Source organism: Zootermopsis nevadensis, unplaced genomic scaffold, assembly GCF_977971745.1.
Source record: "Zootermopsis nevadensis isolate Lab colony 2312 unplaced genomic scaffold, Znev_1.0 Znev_ptg000028l, whole genome shotgun sequence".
Taxonomy (NCBI): domain Eukaryota; kingdom Metazoa; phylum Arthropoda; class Insecta; order Blattodea; family Termopsidae; genus Zootermopsis; species Zootermopsis nevadensis.
In genome coordinates this window covers 7,868,839-7,879,955 of record NW_028259160.1, presented here as the reverse complement: position 1 = coordinate 7,879,955, position 11,117 = coordinate 7,868,839, and the positions used below count along the sequence as shown (strand labels likewise).

The 11,117-nt window shown below is 35.5% G+C and overlaps 1 protein-coding gene across 3 annotated transcripts; it reads right to left on the bottom strand.

Annotated features, from left to right (window-relative positions):
• Window positions 1-9: 9 nt before the first annotated feature.
• On the bottom strand, window positions 10-10,662 carry LOC110838705 (serine/arginine-rich splicing factor 7). 3 transcript variants are annotated; one of them, XR_015537586.1, is made up of 6 exons: window positions 10,550-10,662; window positions 10,015-10,182; window positions 9,270-9,423; window positions 7,408-7,575; window positions 6,824-7,043; window positions 10-538 (listed from the first exon to the last, which is right to left on the bottom strand). XR_015537586.1 is itself a non-coding variant. In XM_087357879.1 (5 exons), exons 2-5 carry the CDS (start codon window positions 10,133-10,135, stop codon window positions 457-459), a joined length of 525 nt encoding a protein of 174 aa, XP_087214005.1. In that variant the 5' UTR covers window positions 10,136-10,182; window positions 10,550-10,662; the 3' UTR covers window positions 10-456. The 3 variants fall into 3 exon arrangements, 2 of the variants coding, with proteins under 2 accessions (XP_087214005.1, XP_087214006.1); XM_087357879.1 differs by lacking the exon at window positions 6,824-7,043; XM_087357880.1 differs by lacking the exons at window positions 6,824-7,043; window positions 10,550-10,662 and adding an exon at window positions 10,277-10,514.
• Between the last annotated feature and the right edge of the window lie 455 nt (window positions 10,663-11,117).

Genomic DNA, 11,117 nt, shown 5'->3' with positions numbered 1-11,117 from the left:
ACACAGAAGTCACTGTTGTACAAACTTTACTCTATCTACAGCTGGGCTCCTGATTTCAGTATGCAATTTGCACCAAATACACATTCTTTGAAATACATGATAGTATACTTGTTTTGAAATTCTGGTATCTTTTGGGAAAAATATCCAGCACTGTATTAAAGATGAGAAAACCACACTGATTTCCATTAAAGGCTGATAAAGGACAAGTTATCTCTGTATTGACACAGTGATAAGGACAATAAAGGCTTACTACAGATACCAAATGGATGAGTCACTGCACTGAACTCAAAAAAATAAAAAATATGACAAAAGACTTGATAAAGTCCATTTACCACAATGGATAATATTGACATACATACAGCTTTAATGACTTCACATCTGTCTTAAGTAACTTCATTAACAAATCAAAGTCCAATAACATCCATGACACACACACAATTAAGCTGCAATCTGTTGTCAACGTCGACGGCTAGGCCTGTACCCTCGGTTTCCAGTTTCATGGGGTCTGTGGCTGCGACGACTTCCTGGTGGAGGAGACCTGCAAATCACATGCATTTTCCTTGCATATTCAATATGATCTCCGCTGAAAACAAATTAAGCTAACAAATCAGTCAATTTGCAGCACCACCATGTTCTATTTTCCAAGACATTACACATCACCTTTGGCTCAATAATTATCAGCTATTACAAGACTCCTTAGCACAGATGTATTAAAAATATAGAGATTAGGAGGAACTATATACTACCAGAACAAAATTCACAAATATGACACAGTAAAACCTTGGTTAACTCACAATACTGCAGTGTCTATATACAACTTCTGAAGCTAACCCAGAATCATCATCATTGTTGTCATCCTTCACAGAACACTGCAGATGCATGGGTCTGCTCCATATCAAATTCTCAGTCCCTCTAGGCATATTATGATGGGACAGTGTCTTAAAACGGGTTATAAAATTCATACATATACTGAGAAATATCACTAACATAAAAAATATATTTCAAAACTCCCTACTCACCAGTTTTTACAAAACAGCCTAACAATTCTTCATGATCTGTAGCACAAGGCTTAGCAGTATATAAGTTAAACACTGTTATTAAATCTTAAACAAACCTCAGATTACATAAAAAACATATATTTTAATACTGAGGGTCTCAAACATTTCTGTGTGTTTAACTAAAATTATAAAATACAATAAATCCTGCTCATTAAAGTATGCCAAGAAACCAAAACATTTTTCCCTTTGAAACAAATATTCACTTAATACAGATATTTACTAAACACATTGCAGTTTATTACCTCATACACTTATGATAAAATGAAGTCAGAAATTCATGCCTACATACACTGTTACTAAACAGTACATATTTTCAGTTTCTCTTTAATTCTTTTAGTTGTCCACATAAGTATTCTGTGTGTTGTTTATAGATAGTCTGTTGAGTTCATATTCCATTTATGATAAAAACGTTCTTCCTCAGATATATCCCAGGAATTCACCATACAGAATACATTTACATAAACAGAAAGATATTCAAGCAGACAGTTTTGTGTTCAGTTTTTCAATGCTACAATTTCCATTTGTTACAAGTAATTTAAGGTCATGTTTCACCCTATATTACTGAAACCAGAGAAATTTTCCAATAATAACAAGTTTCCATCTCTTCCAGGCTCCACCTCAGACAGGTCTCACCTTATGCACTGATACCCCAATAGTTTTTGGGCTTGTGGTACTGTTTAAAAAGGAACACAGTAGGATCTTGCAGGTGCATACCGTGATGTTTTAATAAGGCTATCTGTTGAAAAATCTTCAAACTATTAGATTAAAATGTAGTTAAACATCAGAATCAAACAAAGACTCAGATGCATCACAATATGACAGAAACACCAGACCCACAGATCTGCAATGACAATCTGAGAATTTTTTTTCCGTCGCGTAACAGCCCTCTGAGAGCCAAAGCCGACTAGCTGACTGCTGGCCTCACGTTCACATGGCTAAGCAGAGGTGAACGATCATCCAACCCGATATACGGTGATGTGTGGTCAGCACGACGAATCCCCGAGCCATTGCTAGTTTTCATAACCGGATTACGCTACCCATTGTAGCTCCCCAATTTCCTCACGATGCTGGGTTGGCACCGGTCCCATACACTGGTCGAAAATCTCATGAAAAATTTCTTTCCCCCGAGACTTGAACCAGCGCGCATTTTGTATCACCGGTCCGAAGCATGATGCCTCAGACCGCACGGTTACGGCGCGGGACAATCTGAGGATTGGCTAACACAATATTTTCTGGAGCTTATGTGAGCAAAGACCAGACTTCTCTACTATGATCAAATCTAAAACCAAAGTTCTGTTACACTTCTTTCAGCTTCAAATTAACAAGGCTTTACTGTGTCAGCAAAAGTTGAAGCAACAATCACTGTTCAATGCTCCTCTGCTTTACAGGAATAAGTATTTCCAAATTTCCTTTCTATTAACTGCAACCCTTCAGGACCAGAGCATTTTCCTGCACCACACACTGAGTGAGTGATCATTCTGAGTCATTCTAGATTCATATCAGAATTAATTGGTAGTGCTCAGCTGAAAGTAGGCTGTTCCTGGTTGGTAGTTACTCATCACAGAATTTGACAGCATACAAGAATGCACTGTTCAAAATTTTTAAGGCATTCATGGTGGTATATTGGGGCTTAACATTTTCAGATAACTGTGTTGTGAAAGGCTGATTTGTTAATGTTTCCAACAAATTAACCATCTGCATCTTCAACAAAATGAGTAACAGCAGACCTATTCCTCCTACTTATAAGCAACTGAGGAGTAAGTCTACCTTCTCATTACACTTTGAAATCAATTGATGGATTAGACAAGGAGCACAGATCAGAAATTCTCATTTGTGTTGTATAACCAATGACCATTACAGTCAAACAAAAATATCTTACTTTATGCATTAATAGCTTCTCTGCTCAAAGAATTACCAGCATTTCACTACGAAATAACAAACTTAAAACTGCTCATGTCAAAGCACCATAAATATATATTAAAAGTATGAAGGTAAAGACTTATACTTTCTAGGCCTCAGAAAAAGACAGATGTAATCAGCTTCATATTCTGATGCCTTTAATGTCCTGGGAAAACATCTCCAGTACTCTGTAAATATGAAGTTGGGTGAACCCCAGTCTAGGCATGGCAGCAGTGAACAGAAAAATCTGTTCTTTTGGACTTTGTCCATCATTTCAGATACTGTGTTCTGCTTCTGTCTTCAAGTAGAAAAGAGGGGATGAGGACAAAAAGCTTCTGGAACACTAGTTTTACTTTACAAATATGACGATGGACAAAAGTCCAAAAGAATAATCTTAAATGTTTTCACATTGTAAAATCCCTGCTCCTGTCAGGAATTAAACCACAGGCATCAAGCCCATTGACAGTCACCTCCCTGATGTGGCTCATCTGGCCCAGTTTACTTGCCCAGCCTCCTATCCAATAAGTACACTGGGTGGCCAAAGCATGAAGCTGACCACCCAGACCCATCATGTTTAATAATAGATGGAGCTTTACTCCTATTCCACTCTGCAGGTACAGATACAAATTGACTATGGTTAAATAAACACATACTCATAAAATACATCTTCTTCTTGCATATTCTCACAATAAAAGGATAATTATTTTTGGTGACATCATCCCTACACAAAATTTAAAAGTGCAAGCAATCACTAAATATAGCTAACATAATCATAAGGGGGAAAAAAACCCTCCCCCTAGTCCTGTCTTTCACTGTCTTCGTAGAACAGGTCTGCTATAAAAATCCAAATAAGCCATTACATTGCTGCAGCACAAGTACTAAACAAGTTACAATATAATAAAATAAGTACGATATTCATGATGAAATGAAATATAATATATTTTTAAATTCATGCTAGCATTCAGTTTACAATATTTTATTTGCTCATCTCATTTCTAAAACCACAAAGATTATTCACGAATACAAACAAGGTTATTAGGACATGTTCCTATGAATTACAAGACAGTCTCCCTTAGTGGGTGTGGTTATCTTCAAATTGCTTACTTACCTTCTAACTTTACATACACTTTCCAATGCCTCCACTATGTCTGGCAACATTACTGGAAATCCTTTCAGTAATCCCATTACATTGCTTTCAAGATTTTTAGGTGACTTAAAATGAGATATTTCTAGTTTAAAGAAAATGAAAATGACATAGAACCAAATAATACTACAATGGTACATGTTCCAATACTGGTACCTGCTTTCTGGCTAAAAATTGCTTTTTCAAAAGTGCAGCAATGGAAAAGTGCATTGTTATGATGCAAAATCTACTTGCCTGGCCAAAGATCTGCCATAAACATTCCAAAAATTTAAACACAGAATGCTTGGTTGACTGGATTCAGGAAGAAATTCATAACAAATAGATTCTTAAAAAAACAAATAGATTAGCATGGCTTTCACATTCGTGTCATTCTGTCTCGGAGACACGCAACTTTTAACTTCTGTCATACCAGCAGAACTCAAGTTTCATACCAAGTCACTAACTTTTCAGAGCAAAGTTCTTCCAACATTATTGCTGAAAGATCTGAGAACATTTTCCTCCTAAATGTTTGCTTCTCACTGAGACTTTTCAATGCCATATTAGGACAAACCCTCTACCACATTCAGATCTTTGTCAAAATAAATCCCCCACATTCTTAAGACGGCTGCCTTCAGACTCACTGCCATTAAAACTTCAAATCCTACTTCTCCACACTCTTCTTTTTCAGTTTTTCTACTGTCTTCCAATCACTGAAAGGATCATCTCTTACCATTTCTCCAACATTTTCTACATTTGGATCAGTTCTAGAAGTTGCTGGATGGCTGAATCTTTGTTATAATGGACCATCTTCCCTTCCACCCTAAAATTGCTCAACACACTAAAAAATTCTTGTCATTGTATGCAAAAGCTAAGTAAGTACTTGTGATGCACGCAGCCTGGTAGGCAAGGGAAGCAGTGGAGAACATTGCTCTTTGTTACAAAGATATTTCTCACAAGACTTTGTTGCTTTTTGCTGCTCCACTGTTCATAGTATCATTATTCATTTTTTTGTCATTATTGACTATTTTATAATTTCCAGTGTTATAAAGCATTATGAGCAAAGTTTACAACAAATAAGAAGCATGATTTTTTCAGTCTACTAGTAGTGCAGATGTGACTTCCCAGGCTGCATACATTACATGGACTCTCGCATTTAGTACATTCATTGCTCCCTTCCTATTATCATCCTCTAACATTTTGCATGTCTGTGGATTTTTTTTCCTCCAGTTTCACTAAAATGTAATGTTGAGTTCTAACAATTTATCACTCATGTTTTTAAGCAAACAAAACACCCACTGCAAACCATAAAACAATCTAAATCCAGACAGAAAAAAACAACAGCATAGTTGCAGTAGTTATGCACAATGTCTTTATAATTATGTGATTTGTTCGCAGCTCTACCATATCAGTATCTTTAATAATTCTTTAATAATTCTCAAGTCATCCAACACTCATTTCATTAAAAAATATAAAGTACAGTAAACTTTCAACTATCCAGACTAATGGAAAGGGAAGAAGGGACAAACAGAAACAAAATCAGGTTTAAGCTCATACTTTCAATCATGAACTACATTGCAATAAAAATTTTAGAAACTGTAAGCACAATTTGTAGTGGAGCATTCTGTTTTAGAATGTTCAGTCTCTACCTCCCCTCCAACTCAACACATCCCACAAAATTTTTAAGGATATCATAACAAAGACAAATATCGATATAAAACAGAAAGGATATACAGCAGATAAAAACAGAAGTATGTGTATGGGAGTGCATGGTTTTATAAATCATCACTGCATTAAGAAAAATAAAATAAAATAAATTGGAAAGAAAAATAAATTAAAAATATGTTCTAAATTATTCATTTAGTCCCACATTTACACTGCAAAGTTTTATAAATGTACAAGGGAAGAAAATTATAATGGGAAAATAACATGCACAGATAATTCATAATTTGGACATTTCATACACTGATAAGTATACAGAGTATATAATGTATTGAGCATGGGTATACTGAAATTCAATATAATTAATTTGTCTATCAACACTGTAAGTGCTATGAAAGTTACGAGTATGTCACATTCACATTCACGAGACACTACACACAACTTTTAACACATAATACTTTTTAAACAAGCTGTTTTCTAGAAATTATTCAAGTATGCAGAAAAAGTATATGCAATGCTGCACTGTGTTTGCACTTAGGTGCTACATACCATTCAGTTTTTAATACCCATTTTACACACAATATATAGCATTATAAAGAGGAAATAGTGTGCTCTGAACAGGTTTTTTCCCCTCCCCCATCAGTGATGTGTCTCTATTTCCCTTATCTATTTATATCAACAAATGGCAAGTCTCTTCCTTCCATGCAGAAGGTATACAAATCTGTTCTGTACGATTATAAGTGTGAGAGGGTTAAACATGACTTTCATACTCACAGTTACATAATTTTCTCATAGTAAGGATATTTGTTATGTTTGCCATGCTCATTACAGGAACACAGCCGATTATTAAATAATGTGAATAAGATCTGCCTGTGAAGCACTATTTGAACATTAAAGATTAAAAACCTCTACCCTTCCTTCAGGGTTGCATACAGAGCCATACCTGGAGACATATTGCCATCATACGTAGTTAATGACATTAAATCAACTACTTTAACTCATTGGCACCTTGGACATCAAGCTATGGCTCTGACTACTGACTGGGAAATAGAAAGCTAAGGTATGAATGACTGTGGATACCTACCAACCTCGGGACCTGGCACCACCAAGATTACCATGACCATGATCGTGAGAGTGAGCTACCAATCAAAACCATGATAAATCCTCCAGTCTTCATCCACCCAATTGCAGGCCACCAGACAGAAGTTCCATTCCAACCAACCAGAGGTCACCCAATGGACCAATAGTGATCGATTTTGACCAATACAACCAATCACCTCTCTACCATAACCAACACACACACCCTAAAGTAAATCAAGCAATGTCGTAAGTCGACGAAATATCCCTCTCTTTGGAATACCAAAAACAGAATACAATGCTTATCATAAAAAGAATTACAAAAGACACGAAAAACTGCACAAATGCACGTAAAACTGTGATTGGTCCACACAAAACCTGTGTGATATTTTATTGTCTTCACTGTTAGGTTACCTCTACTATTCCGGACAATAATACCTTTCAAAAACTTCAAAATGCAGAGGACTCAATTCTGGTGCCAAGGATTCCTATGTAAATTTCACAATAACACATGAATAATAGGCGAACACTGTAAGCAACGGATAAGCTCAAAGAGAGGTATTGGATATCAAAGTGATGAGTACTGCATACCTAGAAGGTGGCCTCTTGTATCCATACTTGGTGTCTGGGCAGTCCCGTGAGAAGTGGCCTCTCTCCCCACACTGGTAACATCGCATGTTGGGATCATAGCCACGTTGTCCACGCCCTCGAGTTCTGGGACGAGCAAATGTCACCCGGATTCGGCTCCCACACAAAGTCCTGAATTGAAGACAGGATAAATAAACCAATACACAAAGTGTTACGTATAGTATACATTATAAAACAATAATACACTGAATTTTATGTGGTTCTGTGCTGGTGAATTCAAAAAACAAATCATGGCCATTTCACTGTAATCCTAATAAACTCCTTTCATTATCTTCAGCCTGTCCTTGTTATAAAATTCTGTGAAAGTATCTTATTTATAACTCTGCTAACCTTCTCTACTCTTAAAACAAATTGGACTCATCATTTAATTTGCTTCCTTTAAATAAACTTCAGAAATATGCTATCATCTCTTGGCATGGTAGCTGTTCCAGTTACTTGGTCTAATAATTCATCAAAAGGTATCTGGATTTTGGTATTTTATTGTCTATTTAATAATGCTGTTAGTACGTAGGCCATATAACATCAAATGACAGAATGGTTAATGAACTGGAGGATGTGGAAGGAAGCACCCATGGCTTAATTTAAGGAATTACCCAGCATTTATTCAGAAGAGCTGAGGAAAACTAATTTAAATCTCACGCAGAATAGTCAATCTCTGGGCAGATCTGAACTAGAGACATCATGAACATGAAGCAGGATCACTTTCTCCTTGACCAAAACATTCAGCTCATCCAAAAATAAACTTTCATATTACAATGGAAAGTACACCCAATACAGTACTCTTTATTAAACCCAAAGATAGATATCATTAATAAGAGAGGGGACTGGAATAGATTTTCTACAGTGTTGAAAAGAAAACTAGAGTGAAACAGGTAAAATCCAAACTCCACATAAGATGCCATACTATTTTAGATGTGTATAAGCATGCACATGCATGTATGTACTTTACAATCACATTTGAGAAACTGTAAATGTATAAAAGATAATCTGCATAAAATTTATGAACAAATGTGCAATAATCAGTACATCGTAAAAATATAACACATTATTTATGCCCCTTTTGCTATCGGTACATACTTTGTTATAGATGTCTGCAGTTGTATCAACAAATTTAAAGCAAATATTACATCATATCTGGATTTGATAAAACGCAAATTTATTTCGTTAACAAGTTATAACATACTAGAAGTGAATTTGCTTCATGCCATATTTGTGTTGGACCTAGAAACCAAAAATATTAACACAAATTCTGAGACAAGATTGGTGATCAATGAATGGGTGCATGCTTAGATACATGATCAAAGGAAGTTTTTCTCAAATATCATCATCTTAAGATAAGTATTCATGAAAACACATATGTACTTATAATGTTAAATCCTTTAAAATAAATAAGTTTCAGGTGAATTAATATTACACAAAAAGCACATATATTATCAAACCATATAAAATAGAAACATTGTAAGGAAAAAAGCAAAGATATTCTTAATACATTCACTCACATTCTTGTGTTCATCAATATCACCACAAATAAGTAGTAAAGATGTAGGCAACACCAAACTCAATTCTTAAACAGTAAGTTTACACAGACACATGACTTATGTGTCCGCTTTGGTTTATTTTATGTTGCAACAGAGTGAATGCCATAACAAATGCTGTAAGATATTTTAAAACTATCTTGAAATTAATGTCAATATGATTTTGGACTTATTGAATGAATAGTGGCAATTCACAATGCAAGGCAAGGCCTCACACTGGACCAATAATTATCTTATCACATTTTCTAATACCTATCACCTGGAACTTACATGCCATCTGTTGCCTTCACGGCATCTTCTGCATCATCCTTCTCTCGAAAAACAACAAATGCAAAGCACGGTGGTGACTTCGCAACCCATATCTCTCTTAGAGGACCATATTTGTCAAAAACATGCTGCAATTCACGTTTTGATACACCCATTCCTATAAAAAGTAGAGATGTCTATCACTATAAATTCAAAAATAAACCTGTGAAACCTGAAGAATCACTAAATTTTATTGGAGTATCATGTTGCGGATATAACTATATTATTATTAAGTATATGTCTACTTAATCATAATAATACACTAAAGAATCATGTTTAGATACATCAGTAGAGAAAAAAATGGAACAATAAGGATAAAAGGACACCTCACAAATCATGCACAAGTGGAAATATATGCAAGGAGAGTAATCATTGGGGTGATGAGTCGCTCACTGCCCTGATGATGGAGGCAGCAAACACCTCTGAAATGTTGGTAAACTTCCATCAGACTACATGGCAAAACAATCCATGACAGTCTTACTCATATCTGCTACCATGAGAACCTCGAATAACATTAACTTTACAAATTAACTTGTCAAAGACGCCTGAGAAAGCAGACACTTAATTCACTGACTGGTAGTTAGAATATTGTCTTCTTTCTCCAAACTCAAAAGCTCTTTGCAAATTTATTGGTATCCAGATATTCTGAGATGTTTCAAAAATGATCCCTATAATGCAATATAATCCTGGCCTTTAAAATAATAGGTACCTAAATCAGCAACATGAAGTCTCACACCATCTTCCTCATCAGGACTGCCACTGCGACTGCTGCCGTAACTTCTACTTCTACTTCTTCGATTACGCCGTTCATCAGGCCTTTTCCGACTCATGGTACTGCGGTTCCGAGCGTACTTTAAGCGCAACTTCTTGTTATATCCTGGCGATAAAACAGTGCATTACATCCATAACCTGCTTTGTAAATACACATTCGGTGTTCTAAGTCTTGCTGTATGATATGTATTCCCTTGTACCTTTTGTTCAGAATGCAAACATAAGCAGATGAAGAAGCATAATACGTTCTATGAATTGTCGATTTTCAATGTCCTGCATAAATTGTAGATTTATAACCAAGCAATGACCAACACCCCCAAAATGACAATATTCCGTAAAAATACGCTAAACAGTCCAGAACATGTATACTTAGAATTTCCTACATTATCTTAACAATAAATCGATATCATTCAATCATTACATTTCAAAAATGGGGTTTAAGATACCTATGGTTCTACAAACACAACACATACCTCCCCAGAATTGCCAGGTTCCCCCATATACAAACACGGACAAACCCAATATATACGTAAAACATGACTATGCAACACCGTGCATTATTAGCCAGTACCACCTATGGGTAAAATATGGAAGTTTATATCAGCGTCTGCCACCTATCGTTAGAGAAATTAATTAACAATAACTGACCAATATAACTTAAAGCAATGGTATTAAACCTTTTTTGTTCGCGTACCCCCCAGATATAATTTCTCTTCAACATTGTACCCCCACAGTTGTTGGTGTATAATTCAAGTTATATATAGTATATAATCTACATCTAAAATAAATTACATTACTGATTATTCAGTGTTTGTCATAAAATAATATTTTTTTTTAAAAAAAGAATTTCACGTATGTAAGATGTCTTCGCGTACCCAATGTTGAATACCACTGACTTAAAGCGCGGAGATTGTTATAGACCTAAACTCTCCTTTCTGCGTGGTTCAGTTGGTGCAGTAGTGTCATGTTATCATAAAAAAAGTTTCAACATGCTAGTAGGGAATACATCTTAGATACTCTCACTTAATGTCAGTGGGTACA

Coding starts and splice junctions, on each gene's coding strand:
- LOC110838705 (XM_087357879.1), bottom strand. CDS start 10,135: ATGAGTCGGAAAAGGCCTGATGAACGGCGTAATCGAAGAAGTAGAAGT. Junction 9,424..10,014: donor ACTTCATGTTGCTGATTTAG/GTACCTATTATT, acceptor TACTTTTTATAG/GAATGGGTGTATCAAAACGT. Junction 7,576..9,269: donor GTGAAGGCAACAGATGGCAT/GTAAGTTCCAGG, acceptor TCTTCAATTCAG/GACTTTGTGTGGGAGCCGAA.